The following is a 16,884-nucleotide window of genomic DNA, read 5'->3' on the forward strand; positions in this document are numbered from 1 at the left end:
TTAGAATCCTACAGAACAATAGAAGACATGCTGGCCAATCATGTCTTTGAAAGAGCTATCCAATATACCCTACCGCCTTGAAATCAAACTGAAGCAATCACACCAAATCATGGAGTGTGCCAACTTTGTGGCCCAAACGTCACATTTACCCATGTGGTTATGAGTGCAATCTTTCTACAGAGACATTGCAGGACAATTGGGTAATTATTCAAAATGTGTGAAGCTGAGTATCTTACTTCATTTGGAAAGCAATTATTCAATACTACAGACTCCAAATGGGAGAAGTTTGAGAACGCTGCAGTGAAGAGTTAAGAAAATTCCATAGTAATTGAGGAAGTGGCCCTGGAAATAGGGGATGCATTGGTGATCATTTTTCACCATTCTCTTGACCCTGGAACGGTTCCAATGGACTGGAGGGTAGCTAATGTAACCCCATTCTTTAAAAATAGAGGGAGAGAGAAAATGGGGAATTATAGGCCAGTTAGCCTGACATCAGTGGTCGAGAAAATGCTGGAATCAGTTACTAAGGATGTAATAACTGAGCATTTGGAAAGCGCTGGCAGAATCGGCCCGAGCTGGCATAGATTCACTAAAGGGAAATCATGGTTGATGATTCTTATGGAAATTTTTGAGGATGTGACCAGTAGAGTGGACAAGGGTAAATCAGTAGATGTTGTGTATCTGGACTTTCAAAAGGTTTCACATGAGAGATTAGTAAGGAAAATTAAAGCCCACGGTACCGGAGGTAATGTATTGACATGGATAGAGAACTGATTGGCAGACAGGAAGCAGAGAGTTGAAATAAATGAGTCCTTTTCAGTGTGGCAGGCAGTGATGATTGGGGTGCCACCGGGTTCAGGGCTGGGACCCGAGCTGTTCATAACATACATTAATGATTTGGATGAAGGAATTGAATGCCATATCTCCAAATTTGCAGGTGATACTAAGCCAGGTGGCAATGTATAATGTAAGAAGGATGCTAAGAGGCTGTAGTGTGAGTTGGACAGTCTGGCTGAGTGGGCAAATGTAATATAATTTGGATAAATGTGAGGTTATCCACTTTGGTCACAAAAACAGGAAGGCAGGTTATTATCGAAATGGTGGCAGTTTAGGTAAAGGTGCAGTGAAACCTGGGTGACATGGTGGAACAGATGCAGGTGCAGCAGGTGGTGAGGAAAGCTAATGGCATGCTCTGCTTAATAGCAAGAGGATTTGACTATGTGGAGTAAAGATGTCCTGCAGCAGTTATATAGGGCCTTAGTGAGGCCACACCTTAAGTATTGTGTGTAGTTTTGGTCTGCTAGTCTGAGGAAGTACATTCTTGCTATTGAGAAAGACCAGCAAAGGTACACCAGTCTGATTCCTGGGGTGGCAGTACTGACATATGAAGAAAGGCTGGATTGACTGGCTTGTACTTGCTGGAATTTTAAAAAATGAGGAGTGATCTCATAGAAACATATAAAATCCTGATGGGACTGGACAGGCTAGATGCAGAAAGAATGTTCCCCATGTTGGGGAAGTCCAGAACTAGGGGTCACAGCCTCAGAATAGGGGGTAAGCCATTAAGGACTGAGATGAGGAAGAATTTCTTCACTCAGAGAATTGTGAACTTGTGGAATTCTCTCCCACAGGAAGCTGTTGGGGCCAGTTCATTAGATACATTCGTGAGGGAGCTGGTTGTGGTCCTTGTGGCTAGAGGGATCAAGGGGTATGGAGAGAAAGTGGGAATGGCATACTGAGATTGCATGATCAGTCATGATCATTTTGAACGGTGGTTCAGGCTCGAAGGGCCGAATGGACTACTCCTGCACTTATATAGATAAGCAGGAACTGCCGATGCTGGAGAATCTGAGAATTTCGTCGAAACTTTCCTGCTCCTCTGATGCTGCTTGGCCTGCTGTGTTCATCCAGCTCTACACCTTGTTATCTCCTGCACTTACATTCTGTGTTTCTAAAATCAAAATACTGTGGTTGCTGGAAGCCTGAAACAAACATAGAGAATGCTGGACAAACTCAGCAGGTGTGGTAGCTCTGTGAAAAAGTTAACATTTCGAATCCAATAAGAAGAAGTCATACAAGACTTCAGAAAACCCCAGTTTCTGGATACAAGCCCCTCCTCTCCTGACGTCAACGTTCGAAGCGATCGAGACGCCAGTTGCCGTAGAAACTGCAACAGGCGGCTGTGCTGGGAGCTGGTAAGTTAGTGTTGATGTTTGCATCCTATTGCCTATTTATTTAATGTTTTCGGGTCAGTAAGAGGTTAACTGGTATCGTTGCCGTTGCGCCCCCTCCCCCCTCCCGTGCTGAGAGACGGGGGTTGGTGCATTATCCTGCCAAAAATGCCTTGCTTCTGTGCGCGAACTACATGTATACGTATTGCTGCTTGTTCTTACTAATCTCTCTCTTTTGATTTAAGGCGGAAAAAAAAATCGAAAGCATTTCACATCGAGTGGAGAAAAGATGAGCAACGGTGTTTTACATGCCCCACCAGTCAGCAAGGACCGAATCATCTCTAAATTTCCCAAGGTCACGATTTGTCTTTGATAGTTTTAATGTTGTCTCTGTCTCTCAAATGTTGCAGTGTATCTGGTACGGGAGGTGACGTGTTTGTGGTTGAGATCAGGACTGATATGGCCTGCAGTACAAAATATTGTACAGTGACAGCTGGATTTATCTTGTTAATGCTGGTAGCACCAGGAGTAACTGGAAACTCAGGTAGTGCCACGTATAGAGCCTCTGAGAGCTGAGCTGAATGGGAATGATGCAGCTGTATTTATTTCTGGAAGTGAAGAACTGACTTTAGTTTGATTGGAGACTCGATAAGTTTAGAGTGAGTAGTTAGTAGTTGCTTATTCTGCTTCCTCCCCCAGGTCACCTCCAGCATTCCTATCATTCCAAAATGTCATGAACAACCACAGAACTATTAGCCAACAGATCGGTGGTGTCACTTGGTTTTGATCACATCACCTATTACTCTTCACTACAAATGCAATTTTAAATCAACCAAACGTGTTTTCCATTGTTTAGCCTGAATTATTTTGAAAAATAAACTTTGAGCTCCAAACATCCGTTTCTAAAACACAATTTCCACATTTTAATTCTATGGATAGCCCTGATTTGGTACTTGTTTGAAGTGAAAGTTACTAGGCAACCTAACATTTTAAAAAGGTACCTGATTCAATATCATCTAATAGAGAGAATTGTGGTTTAGTGATATTAATAGCATTGCTGATTTAACTTTAGGAAGTTAAGGTGAGGAACCCGATCTTTTTGCTTATTCATTCACGGGATGTGGGCGTTATTGACTAGCCAGCATTTATTATCCATTCTTAATTGACCAGGTCAGTTAAGAGTTAACCACATTGCTGTTGATCTGGGTCATATTAGGCCAGACCCTAGATGAGGATGGTGGAATTCAAACCTGGGTCGCCAGAACACTACCTGAATAAAAAGTCCAGTGATAAAGCCACTGAGCCATTGTCTCCTGATTTCAAAGTATAAGATGTGAGGGGAGTGTGGACACTACACTCAACAACATCCCAAGGAAGATAAAATTATCATCTTTGGAGACTTCAACACCAAGGTTGGAAAGGATCCCACCTCTGGGAAGGAACCATCGGAAAGGAAGAAGTTGGGAGTTGCAAGTTGGGATTCTTCTGCTCATTGAATGTGCAGAACACCAGATGGTCATCACCAACACACTGTTCTGCCAAAAAGACATGTTCAGATTTCTTGGAGGCATCCATGATCAAAGCACTGGCGTGTTTGACTGCATCATTGTTCAATCCCAAGACCAAAAGGATGTCTTCATTATCAAAGCAATGATCAGTGCAGATGATTACTGGACAGACCACTGGCTCATTGATTCCTCAATATCCATCAAAAGCCACTAGAAACAGCTGAAGATGAAATAGATCAGAAAAAAGCTCAAAGTTGAGTGGCTTCAAGAACCAAGAAGACTGGTGTAGTTCCAACAATGCCTTCATCAAAATCTCCAAAAAATTCATTTTAATGCGGTGGAGGAAATATGGAAAGAGCTGAAGGTAGTCATCATCTCATGCTGTGAAGAAACCATTGGCTATAAGACCACAAAACAGCAAGACTGGTTTGAAGAGAATGATCTCAATATCCAAGACCTCATTGACAAGAAGAGGAGAGCTCTTCATGCCTGGCAAAACAACATCAGTGAGACAAGAAGAATTCCTCAAACAAAGGCAGAGTTACAAATGAAAAGAAGGGAAATCAAGAACAGATGGCGGATTGAGAAAGCTAAGGAGCTGCAACTTTTTGCTAACGAGCAGAATACCCAAGATTCCTTCAATGCCACCGAGGCAATATACTAACCCAACACCCTTGACCTCAAATCAGTGTGGAGTAAGGATGGCGTTGTTTTGAGATCCAAAGCAAATAGCAGCCTCTAATGGAGAGAACACTTCAAAGAACTTCTAAACTGTGATATAGTTGTCAAAAAGGACATGTTTGAAGCAAACCCCCAAAGATGATCTTGGACTCCCACTTATTGTGGCAGAATTTGAAATGGCCTTTAGACACATGAAGAATGGAAAAGCTGCAAGAGTAGACTGGCTTCCAGTGGAGATTTCCAAACTTTGAGGAAGATAACTCACCTGTCATCTCCATCAACTGTTCCTGAAAATCTTGGACAAAGAAGAAATCCCTGCTGATTTCAGACATGCTGCCATCACCACTAACTTCAAGAAAGGAGATCAAGAGGGCTGTGGAAACTACTGAGGAATCTCCCTACTCTCCATCACTGGGAAATTACCACCCAAATCCTCACTAGACTCCTTCTCCCAGTCTCTGTGGAAATCCTACCTTAGTCAGTGTGGCTTCCAACCAAACCTTGAAACAATGGACATGTTTTTCGCAGCTTGACTACTCCAAGAGAAATTCTAGGAACAACACCAACCATCCTATATAGCTTTCATCGACCCGATCATGGCTCTTGACTCAGTCAATAGGGATGTGCTATGGGAGATCCTGTCAAAAACCGGCTGTCCAGTGAAACTCACCCTTTGCCTCCTCCACAACAAGATATTGGTGATGGTCTTCACCAATGGTAATATAACAGCATCCTTTGAGGTCAAGACAGAAGTGAAGCATGAATGTGTCATTAGCCCTACCCTTTTCTCATCTTCATCACCAGTGTTCTTTATCTTGTCAAGTCTTCATCTTGTCAAGAACAGGTCTCCCAGTGGTGTGGACATTGTTTACACAATGGAAAGAAATCTTTGCAACCTCAACTGGTTGAAATCTGGGAAGGAAGAAACACTGACCTCGCTTGTGAAACTTCAGTACGTGGATAACAATGTCATCTCTGTTCTCTTGGAAATGAATCTTAAAGCCTTGCTTAGTGCCTTTGAGGAAGCATACCAAAAAATTGGTCTCTGTCTCCTTATTGTATGAAACAAATGAGAAGAAAATAGTTGTGTTGCAATCAATCAGAAGAGTACCAAGTGCAGCTGCGATGCTCACTTTGAGGCTGAATAATCTTGAGTCTCAACCTCAAGATGATTCAAATCCTTTACCAACCCATCCCAGATCAAGTTCTGGTCCATCCTTCGCCCCCAAATATGAGGCATTTCCCTTACATGGGAAGCTACCTCTCATCTTAGGCTGACATCAGGCTGATGTGGAGACTCAATTGCATCCAATCTGCAAGTGCCATCTAAGGCCGAGACTGTGACATCATGCTGACATTAAGATGCTTGTGTATAAGGCAGTTATCCTTCTGACTCTGCTATATGGCTCCAAGACTTGGACTGCATATAGATGACACCACGAGACCCTTGAGAAATACCATTAATGCTGTTTGAGGCAGATTCTGTGCATCACCTAGGAGAACAGACATACTAACATCAATGTCCTTTAAGCAGCTGATAGCACCAGATCGAGGCCATGGTAGTGCGAAACCAATTTTGTTGGACCAGCAATGTGCTTAGGATGCCTGTGTCCAACTTCGTCACCCAGCTTAAGGAAGGCACCAGAATGAGAGGAAGACAATGGAAATGATTCAAAGACCCCCCCCCAAAGGCTTCCCTCAGGAAATACAACATAGATATAAACGCATCAGAGACGCTTGTTCAGAAGAAACCTACTTAGAGGAAATTCCTGCATGAAGGGGCACAATTCTTCTCAAACACCCATCAGTAACAGGAAGTATAGAAAAGGAAGCAGAGAAGAAACCCAAGAAATAAATGGCAACATTTCAAGGCCAGTGACCTCTTCCACCCCTCAGAAACATCTACAGAATGTGAGGTCGGAAATGCGGCTCTGGAATCAGGCTCATGGCCCACATTAGGACCCACAGAGCTCAAGACCAGTGACAATCATACTCATTACTGAGTGATTGCCGATGACGGTGACAGTAACCAAACTGGACTTTGCATGGAGAGGATAATATGCAGTCTGACTATTCTCATGTAGTCAGCTTGGATGATTTCTGTCTTAATACAGCCGTTTTTAATTGTAAGTGGAACGACAGAGGGATGAAGATTGTACCAGGCAGAGGAGGTAAAGTTTACTGCCCTACTGGGCAGAACCTTCCATTGTTATAGAGTTGTAGAGTCATACAGCACAGAAACAGACCCTTCAGACTCACCAGTCCATTCTGAACATAATCCCAAACTAAACTAATCCCACCTGCCTACTCCTGGCTGATATCCCTCCAAACCTTTCCTATTCCTGTACTTATCCAAATGTCTTTTAAAACGTAGTAATTGTACCCACATCCACCACTCCCCCAGGAAGTTCATTCCACATGCGAACCTCCCTTTGTGTAAAAACTTTGCCCCTCCTGTCGTTTTTAAATCTTTCACCCCTCACCTTAAAAATGTACCCCCTAGTCTTGAAATTTGCCATCCTAGGGAAAGACAACTACCATTAACTGTCTGTACCCCTTTTTTTTTTTTACAAATTACCATAAGGTTGCCTCACAACCTCCTACACTACATTAAGAAAAGTTCTAGCCTATCCAACCTTTCTTTATAACTGAAACCTTCCAAACCCAGCAACATCTTGGTAAATCCCTCAAAACCCTCTCCAGCTTATTAATATCCTTCCTATAATTGGGCGACCAGAAGGCCTCACCAATGTCCTGTACAACCTGACTCCCCATCTCCTATACTGAAAGGACTGAGTAATGAAGGCAAGCCCATATCCCTCCAAACCTTTCCTATTCATGTACTTATTCAAATTTCTTTTAAACGTTGTGATTGTACCCGCATTCACCACTTCCCCAGGAAGTTCATTCCACGTGCAAACCACCCTCTGTGTAAAAGATTTGCCCCTCATGTCTTTTTTAAAATCTTTTTCCTCTCACCTTAAATATATGCCCCCTAGTCTTGAAACTCCCCATCCTAGGGAAAAGACAACTATCATTAGTTCTTGATGAGGTTGTCAACAATGGGACTGGATATGCCCCACACTTTCATTCATGGACAAGATGGCTGGTCACGAGTGATCACACGGCACACACCAATTTGTTATGCATAGTTGAGGAGCATGGCAAATCATTCAGCAGGGACTAGCAGGAAGTCGAAGCCTCTGCTGTCACCTCACGCAAGGTTGACGGTCCAGGAAGCCGTTGGTGCTACCATCATCAGTCGTGCCCCAGAGCAGACAGAAAGGGGTTCAGAGTTCAGTGCTGCATCCCTGCTGGTTCTCCTCCAGGCTGTCAAGGAATGGCAGGAAGTCCAGTTCTCAGAAATAGCAGCAGGACGGCACTCCCATCTGAGCAAGGTGGCCTAGACAAAGGTTGCAGCACAGGTTAGAAGAAATGTGGTCCACACCAGAACCTGGGTCCAGTGCAGAAAAAGGATGCATGATCTGCTTCACTTTGCAAGGCTAATTGGCACTTTGTCTTCACTGCTAACTGGGACAATTTAATTTAAATTTAATCAGTTTAAATGTGTGAGTGGAGAGGAATGTCAGAGAGGAGTTTAGATTGCACGCTTCAGCATCTGATGGAATAAGTGGATGGATGTGTGAGAGCTACTTCGTGCTTTACAAGTTGTACCAGTTGCAAGATAGTGTGTGATTACAACATTTAACTGGGAAAGGTACGGGATGCATGCCATTGACATGCATGCTTATTAGGCAGTTAAGGACCCATCAGAATGATGCTTAATCCTCTATCTGTCTGCCAATTTGTCCACAGCTTGATCCTATAAACAGAAATGTGACAATGATCGGCTGATATGTATTTGTGGTGTTGTTGAAGGGTAAATATGATCCAGAACATTCAGGATAACTCCAACGTTTCTTCAAAATCGATCTTTAACTATATCTGAAAAGGCAGCTGAAGGTTCATTGTAACATCTTAAAGAGAGTACCTCAACAGTGCTATACTGGAATGTCAGTCTTGAGCTTTCTGCCCAAATTCTGAACCTAGACTTGAAACTGTAATTTTATGCCTCAGATGCAAGAGTGATACCAACTGAGCTATTATAGGACTCTCTGAGTAGCTGCTGTACAGTTAGAAAAGAATAGAAATTTCAAATGTGGTTACTGATATCAGTGTTCCATCAGAGTAGTTGGACTTGGGTGGCTAAAGTTAAAAATAACCTCGCTGAATAATCTGAATTAGGACACTAGCCGTTAGAGCTATTCACATAGTCAGGTAACTGTATTTGTTCCTTAACTGACTCGACACTCAATGTCAACAGTCTGTTTTTAATCTTGATGCAGTGTTACTTACCTGAAGCCTGTCTCCAATTTAAAGATCAGTTCCACATTCAAGTTAAAAATGCCTGCCACGAACGACAAACCAGAAATGTCGGGTAAGTAATTTGAGACATGAAATGAAACTTGGTTCAGTCAGCCCTTTTAAGGTCAATTTAATTAAGAAATAGTGTTCCTTCTGTTGTCACAAACAGATCGCAGAGTTTTGATGAAACGGACCAGCTGATGAATCACTTCTTTTCTTCTAGCATCTGCAGGCAATACCTGCTCAACAATTACTCTATTGAATAAATGGAAGCTTTGAGTAATGAATATCTTTAAGGAACAAAAGGCTCACATTATACTGATAAGATAGTGTGACTGGGTTATGAGTTCAGGAATGGCAGTTTTGTATGCTAATTTAAATTTATTTATACTTGAAGAGGCAAAAATTGCAGAACTATTGTGAAGAGCAAAGAAATTGAATTTATTCAATAGCTTTTTCAAAGAGCCAGCACAGGCAAGATGTGCTGAAGAGTTTTCTGTGATGTAAGACTCAATGCTTACCGACTCAGTGCTTACCTTTTGAGTATCTCCAGCAAAACGTCTCTTTTTTTGTAGAAAATATTAATGGAGGTTGCAGTAACTCCACTGAGCCGGTATCCTGTCACCACATCACCCCTTATTTACACGTGGAAAGTCCTTGGCACTGATCCAGCTCCCTCGGAGCCAGCTATCAGAGCATCAGAATGTCTGACACTCCTCTTTTTATCTATCAGCCATGGGTCCCAAATTGGACGAGATTAACAGCCCCAATCAGGGAACTCATTTTGTGTGAGGTCCACCTGGCTGACTTCATTACAGTCACTACATCCCTCCTCCTCTGAGTTTGAGGACATAGGCCAGTGCTTTTTCTTGTAGTGTTTCCTGGGGCATTTTAGCACTGGGTCAGGATCCTCCGTCTCTGCGTCGGATACAGGCAGCATGTAACACACAGGAGCTCATGAGAGAAATTCCCTGTCTTCTTCCAGTGGCAAAGACATCGAAGCGATGAGATCTGCCATATCTATCTCAAATTCACAGGTCTCTTCAACGCTTGACGGACAGGGAGAACCTATGCGATCTGACAGCCTTTCTAACTGTTCTGAGGAGCAGGGCACATTTTGCTCCCACACTATTTGCGAGTTCGCAGCTTTCATTTGGTCCACGTGCTTCTTCTGGACTGTTGCTTCTGCCTAAACTTTAGACGTCACTGTTTCTGACCTTGCGTTGACCAAGCCTGTTATCCATTCAGGGCCATTTCCCTGATTCCTACACCAAATTTCATCTCCTGAAGTAAATTGTCTCTCCCGCTCGGCGGAGTCTGGCACTGGCACTGGCATTCCTGATACCGTTTCACTCCTCCCACCCCCTCAGGTTCAAGAAGATCAGATTTGATCTGTTGCAGAGTCTTTCACCATTAGCAACTCTACTGGAGCTATCCCTGTAGTTGCATCAGAGGTGGACCTGTAATCAAATAGGAACCGGGTCACTTTGGTATGTAGCAAAGCTGTAGGCTGTTTCTTCAAGCCTGCCTTCAAAGTTTGGACTGTTGTTTCTGCCAGGCTAATGAATGATTGATGGTATGTAACAATCCTTATATGTTGAATCTCATTCGACTTTAGGAAATACTCAAATTTCCTGCTGGTAAATGATGTCCCGTTATCTGTGACCAACACTTCCTGGAGTCCGTGTATTGCAAATGATACATGCAGCTTTTCTATCGTCGTTTCTGTGTTTCATGAATGAACACAGTGCATATTCAAACACTTTGAATGGGCGTCTACAATGACTAAGAACATTAAGCCCATGAAAGGACCCGCACAGTTGACATGTAACCGAATCCAGGGTTTACCCAGCCATTGCCATGAATGCAGGGGAGCTGCTGGTGGTAATTTTTGTCCTTCTTGGCACTTTGGGCACTGCCCCACTGACACGGGTATATCTGCATCCAAGCCTGGCCACCAACATAACCACTCACTGATATCTTCACTTTGGAGACTCCTGGATGACCGTGATGGAGTTCAGCCAGTATCTGGTATCAGCCTTTGCTAGGGGCAATCACACTTGCTCCCCCTAATAATAGACCACCCTCTACTATGATCTAGTCACTCCAGATCCAAAAAGGTTTCAATCCTGGTTGTGATGGCCCTTTGGTATCCCCCATCACCACCAGCTGTTTCATTTTGGCCAGGACTAGATATTTCTGCATCCAAAGTCTGATATTGTCCACTGTGACTAGAAGTGTGTCCAGAAAATTTAAAACCATTACTGAGTCTTCCAGTGGCGGTACTACCCATGGTATATCTGCCAGTGGGAGGTGGCTCAATGAATCCACATTTGCTACTTGGCCTACCGGACAGTGTTCCAATTTGTAATTATACACACTTAGAATTAGATCCCACTGCTGAATTTGACCTGAAGTTATGGGCAGCACTGCTTTGTCCCCTTTAAGTAGACCTAGTAGGGTTTTGTGGATCCTTATTGTTATAAAGTTACATCCATAAAGATATTGATTGACCTTCCTGACTCCAATATGACCGCCAAACCTTCCTTCTCTATCTGGGCGTATTTACGCGCTGCATTAGCCAAAGTCCTGGATGCTTACACAATTGGGTGTTCCTTTCCATTGGGCTACCTATGAGCTAATACTACCCCAATGCCAATGGGGAGGCATCAGATGTCAATATCAGGTCTTGTTTGGGATCATAGTGTGCCAACATGTCAGAGGATTATAACTTTTGCTTCAGTCCCCTGAAAGTTATAGCTTGGCTACGTAACCATTTCCAAGGCTGACGCTTTTATTTAGGTTTTGATGCAAAGGTGCCAGGTAATGTATGAATTTGCCATAATAATTCACCAGCCCAAGGAAAGACTTAAGCTCCGGTACAGTCATTGGAGCCAGGGCAACTTTGATCGCCCTCACTTTATCTTTCAATGGGTGTAACCCTGTCTTGTTGACTCTGTAGCCCGAGTAGGTAATTTTGGGGGGCGTGGAATACACATTTTTCCTTCTTAGGCATCCACTCACCTGGGAGAAACATCTATGTGCTCCTTATGGGTCTTCCCTGTTATTAGCAAATCATCTAAATGGTGACTTGGGGTAGACCTTGCAAAATGTTCTCCATCATCTAAATGGTGACTTGGGGTAGACCTTGCAAAATGTTCTCCATCGTCCGCTGAAAAATTGCACAGGCTGATGATACCCAAATGGCAGTCTCATATGTTGGTACAAACCCTTATTAGTTCTAGCATTCTTCTGGGAATCATCATCTAACCACAACTGCAGGCACACATGGCTCATGTCCAGCATCACGAAGGCCAACCCCCCACCAGCTTTGTGTATAAATCCTCTATGCAAGGGATTGGATATTTATCCAGTTGTGAAAAGCAGTTAACCTTTTGTTTAAAATCTCCACAAAGGCAAACCGACCCGACGAGATTCCCAATCAATATGACCAGTGCTGCCCATGCTGTAAACTGGACTGGTTTGATGATTCCTTTGCTTTCCAGCCTTCTGATTTCTGCCTCTACTTTTGCATGTAAGGCAAATGGCACTGGGTGGGCCTTGCAGAATCATGGAATTTCTTCCTGGTCAACGTGCAAAGTGGCCTTGGCTCCTTTGATAGTCCCGAGACCTTCCTGAAAAACTTCCGGGTATTAAATTAGGACTTCACTCAGGCAGCCGTTTTCTAATTGACAAATGTTAACCCAGTCTAGGTCAATCTTTCTTAACCAATTATGCTCCATCAAGCTTAGATTGGAGCCTGTTGCAACAATCACTGGTAATTGAACCAACTGCTTCTCATAAGAGACTGGAATGAAGTTGTACCCTTAATCTGTAAAGATTCCCCAGTGTGGGTTCTCAGTCTGGCCAAGATGTTGCGCAAACTTAAGGGTTGGAGTCCAGAGCAAGTCCTGTTACGTACTCGTCCTGTGATCAGTGAAATGGCCGCACCAGTATTGACCTCCATTCGAGCTGGATGACCATTTAACCAGACGTTTATTTTGATTGGTTCTGATTTGGATGTTGCTAAGCAATTTAACTGATACTGGCCTATGAGTTCTCTTACTCAACTTAGATTTAGTAGGACTCCTTTGCTGTCTCGAGTCCACATACCAGCAGCAACTACAATGGCTTGCCGGCCCGGATCCTGAAAAAATTTTAATTGTTTGATCGAGGCTTGGCTTTGTTTGGAGTTCCTCCAATCATATGTCTTTAGTGAGGCAGTGCAATTGCCTGCATTCAAGTGGTATTTCCCAAGTTCAGCCGGATTGGTGAGCGTGTATGCTATCATCGGAATACCCTGCAACTCATGTGCTCCACTTGTCGCATTTTCCAGTCATGAAGCCAGTTGTACTGCCTGTTTGAAGACCATTTGGGCTTCAGCTAGTAGGCATTTTTGCATGGTTACATCATTAATTCCATATCCCAGTTGGTCTCTCAGCATCTCATCAAGGGTTAAACCAAAGTCATGTTCCTCTGCTAGTTGTCTTAACCTAGTCAAAAATCCTGACACAGATTCACTTGGTTCTCAAATTGTCAAGTAAAAATGATAGAATTTCAGAATTAGAGGGTTGTAATATTCCTTACTAAATCCATCAACTCTTGAAAGGTTTCAGTATCTGGTGCCTCAGGGAAAGTTAGACTCCTAATAACCAAAAAAAGCTGCAGATTCACAAGCTGTCAGGAGAATTATTCATTACTTTTCATCTGCCCCTTTTATCATTTGTCCAGAAAAAATAATATGTTTTTTCCACTGGACCCAGTCTTTGACGGCAGAGTCAAAGGGGTCAAACTTCCAAAATAACAGCATGATATCAGAAATGCTTATCTCGACTCAAAGAACTACTGTTGCGAGCAGGTTTCTTCAGGAACATGCTTTACTCTTGTTGCCACTGAAATAACTCCACCACCAAGTCACTCCTTATATATAGATGGAAAGTCCCTGATACTTGTCCAGCTCCCTCAGTGCCAGCTCTCAGAGTGTCTGAATATGTGACACTCTTTATTTGTTAGCCAGGATTCCCATTTGGACCAGATTAACAGCCCCAGTCAGGGAACTCATATTCTGTGTGGTCCACCTGGCTGACCTCATTACAATCGCTACACAGATTTGGATGGTCCTTTAGTTTAGCAAATTCTCCTTTCATTTCTGAGACCTGGAGTTGACTGTCTCTCTGACCATTTAGAAGCTTACTTTATGCAGGATCCTTACACTGATGTCTCCTTCTAAAGTTCTGTTTTGTTTTGTATGCAATGAAGTTTAACTATGCAGAATACTTAAAAATTTTTGTTTTCATTGACCAAGCTTAATTCTTAAATTAACAACAACTTATTATCTAGCAGCTTTAATGTAATAAAAGATCTGCACGCATTTCACAAGAACGTTATAAAACACAAAAAGACACTGAGTCACATAAGGACCTAGTAGATCAAGTGTCCAAAAACTTGTTCAAAGAGATAGATTTTAAGAAGCACCTTCAAGGAGAAAGGTAAGGAAGAGTGACAGAGAGGTTTAGAGAGGTAAATTCTGAGCTTGGCGCCTAGGTAGTAGTGATGGAGCAATTGGAAAATGCACAAGAGGCCTGAATGAGAAGATCCTAGATATCTCAGAATGTTGGAGGCCATTATAGAAATTGGGAAGGCAATGGAAGGATTTGAAAACAAGGATGAGAATTTTAACGTGACGACATTGCTTGGCTAGGATTCAGCGTAGGGAAGCGTCCATGGCTGCAAGAAACCATTATCTTTCAATCTTTGTCCAGTTCCTGTTTCTATTATATTTGAATACCCCTACAATTTCAAACAAGACATGGTTCAATGTTGGTAATCTCTTATGGCTGTACATGATTACTTGCCATAAAATGGACAACTTATGGCCATCATACCAGCAGTAGGGTTACTAACATCACCACAATATTTCAAATTAACATTTAAAATCTGAAATAGATCACTGAATACCAAAGTCACTTTTCACTTTATTGGCTGTACTCTTTCAACTTTGTTTCATTTCATGAGTCTTCTACACTGAAGTGAAACACATTACTTAAGTAAAATTGAGTACATTTTTTCAATCAATATCTAGGAAAGTTAATGTCCATCATAGTTTTACTAAAATGTTAATGCAAGTGCTGAAAATATTGTTAAATAATAACTTGCAGCGTGCTTTGTAAGGTCAGAGCTGAGAAGAAATTGAGGGGGGTTGCCCAGTTGCACAATTAAAGGGAATAATTTCTTGAAACCTGTTTGCTGTTGGGAGATGTGTAAAGACACAGTGACCTATTGTGTGTAAGGAAAGTGGACATGGCAGAGGTAGAGAATGGAAGGTTAAAGCGGAAACTAAAACCACTTAACATAGTGAAACTTTGTTATGTCAATTGCCCCCACAGACTCAAAATGTCAAAGGTGGTGGTGGTTGGGGACCTCTATGTGGGAAAAACATGTCTTATTAATAGGTGAGTGTCTATTAATTTCATGAATTATGATAAAATGACTCTGAGAAAAATCTGGAACAAAAACAGATGTTGCTGGAAAAGCTCAGCAGGTCCGGCAGCATCTGTGAAGAAGAATCAGAGTTAACGTTTCGGGTCCGGTTCTGAAGAAGGGTCACCGGACCCTAAACGTTAACTTTGATTTTTCTTTACAGCATCTGCAGTTCTTTCGGTTTTTATCTGAGGAAAATCTAATGGTCCGAATGTTAAGTTTTCTTTTGAAAATGCCCAAGTTGTGTATAGTTCTTTGGCGGGATTTTTGCTGTGAAACCTAGATAGAAGTCTCACCCTATCTTACCAAACTCACCTCATTAATTACTTACCATGCCTCTATGGCAACTCTCATGTCCAATTTCCACTCCATCTTAACACACACAACATCTCCAAGATTTTCTGAGGCAGGAACTCTCAAAACTATGTTACGTATCACTGAGGGCTTTATCTACATGCTTCCCCAACTTGTCAGCCCAGGCAGAGGAGGTGCCTAAGCCTTGTGTGGAAGAGCCACATCACGTGCTAGGTGAAGTAAGAAATGTGAAGAGGAGAAGCTCAATGAAGAGGAGGAGTCACACAAAGGATGGAGTTTCTGGCAAGAGGAAAGATCCACAGTGGGAGCTGGAGCCTCTTAGCAAACACAGTCTTGGCCTTCTGCCTTGAGAGAGGGGATTCCATTCCTGGATATCTTCCTGTGTGTGATGAATTAATTCATTGAAATTTTATTTCTTTTCATTTATGTATGAATTTATATTAAATTTGGCACACCTATGCTATCTCATTCCTCCTTTCTACTGTTAATACTTGAAACCACATTCTTTTAGTGAGACCATGTCATTTTACAGAAGTAATATTTATTATGAACCTCTTTAAATTTCAGATTTTGTAAAAATGTGTTTGACAGAGACTACAAGGCTACAATTGGAGTTGATTTTGAAATAGAGCGGTTTGAAGTTGCTGGAATTCCATACAATCTACAAATGTGAGTACATAGTAAAAAAAGCTCATTACCCAAATTTTAAAATAAAGTGTTACATGTTTAGTCTTAAAATGCGTGAGATTGTACATCAAATTGTTCTTACATAGATATATTCTTTTGAGTGTGAGATGAGTCTGCTGTTCCTTCCTAGTTGCTATGACTGCAGTGAAGAATGCCCCAGTCAGATTTAGTGCTAAGGCAGACAGTATATCCTAGAAATTGTCCTGCATAGTGCCTATATACCAGACACCAAATTTCTGAGCAGAAATCTTGCACGCTCAACTGGAACGTAGGGCACTGACCACCATATTGAGAAGGACAAGCAAGGGGTATCCTTTACCTATGTCTATGCTTAAGCAAATAAGGAGCCTAATACTTGTTTTAAGCCTTTGGCCTGAACATTTGTTTGTCTCTAGCTGTTGGAGCCATTGTCATTCAGGTTGACTCCTACTGATTATGTTTTTGTGTTTTTCAATTTAGATAATTAATATATATCAAGAAAAGCAGTGCACCTAATACAGGAACCCTTTTATATGCTTTTCTCCTGTCCTCAAAGCAATTGTTCATCACTACTCTTGTTACTCAACTAACTTTGTCCTGACAAAGGGTTTTGGCCCCAGACGTTGACTTCCTGCTCCTCGGATGCAGTCTGACCTTCTGTGCTTTTCCAGCTCCACATTTATTGACTCTAGCTTCCA

General features: G+C 42.3%; 1 protein-coding gene across 4 annotated transcripts in view; it reads left to right on the top strand.

Annotated features, from left to right (window-relative positions):
- The first annotated feature begins 2,111 nt into the window (after positions 1-2,111).
- Positions 2,112-16,884, top strand: part of rab36 (RAB36, member RAS oncogene family) — a 45,621-nt gene continuing 30,848 nt past the window's right edge. Inside the window, exons 1-5 of one of the 4 annotated variants that reach the window (XM_020514373.2) lie at positions 2,112-2,195; positions 2,417-2,526; positions 8,707-8,798; positions 15,112-15,177; positions 16,088-16,189. In XM_020514373.2, the coding sequence (XP_020369962.2) occupies positions 2,461-2,526; positions 8,707-8,798; positions 15,112-15,177; positions 16,088-16,189 (326 nt within the window). In that variant the 5' untranslated portion in view covers positions 2,112-2,195; positions 2,417-2,460. Of the gene's footprint in view, positions 2,196-2,277; positions 2,317-2,416; positions 2,527-8,706; positions 8,799-15,111; positions 15,178-16,087; positions 16,190-16,884 lie in introns of those variants that run through there. The other 3 variants (XM_048611490.1, XM_048611489.1, XM_048611491.1) reach the window with 3 other exon arrangements.

This window comes from Rhincodon typus, chromosome 24 (assembly GCF_021869965.1).
Source record: "Rhincodon typus isolate 14 chromosome 24, sRhiTyp1.1, whole genome shotgun sequence".
NCBI classification, from domain to species: Eukaryota; Metazoa; Chordata; class Chondrichthyes; order Orectolobiformes; family Rhincodontidae; genus Rhincodon; species Rhincodon typus.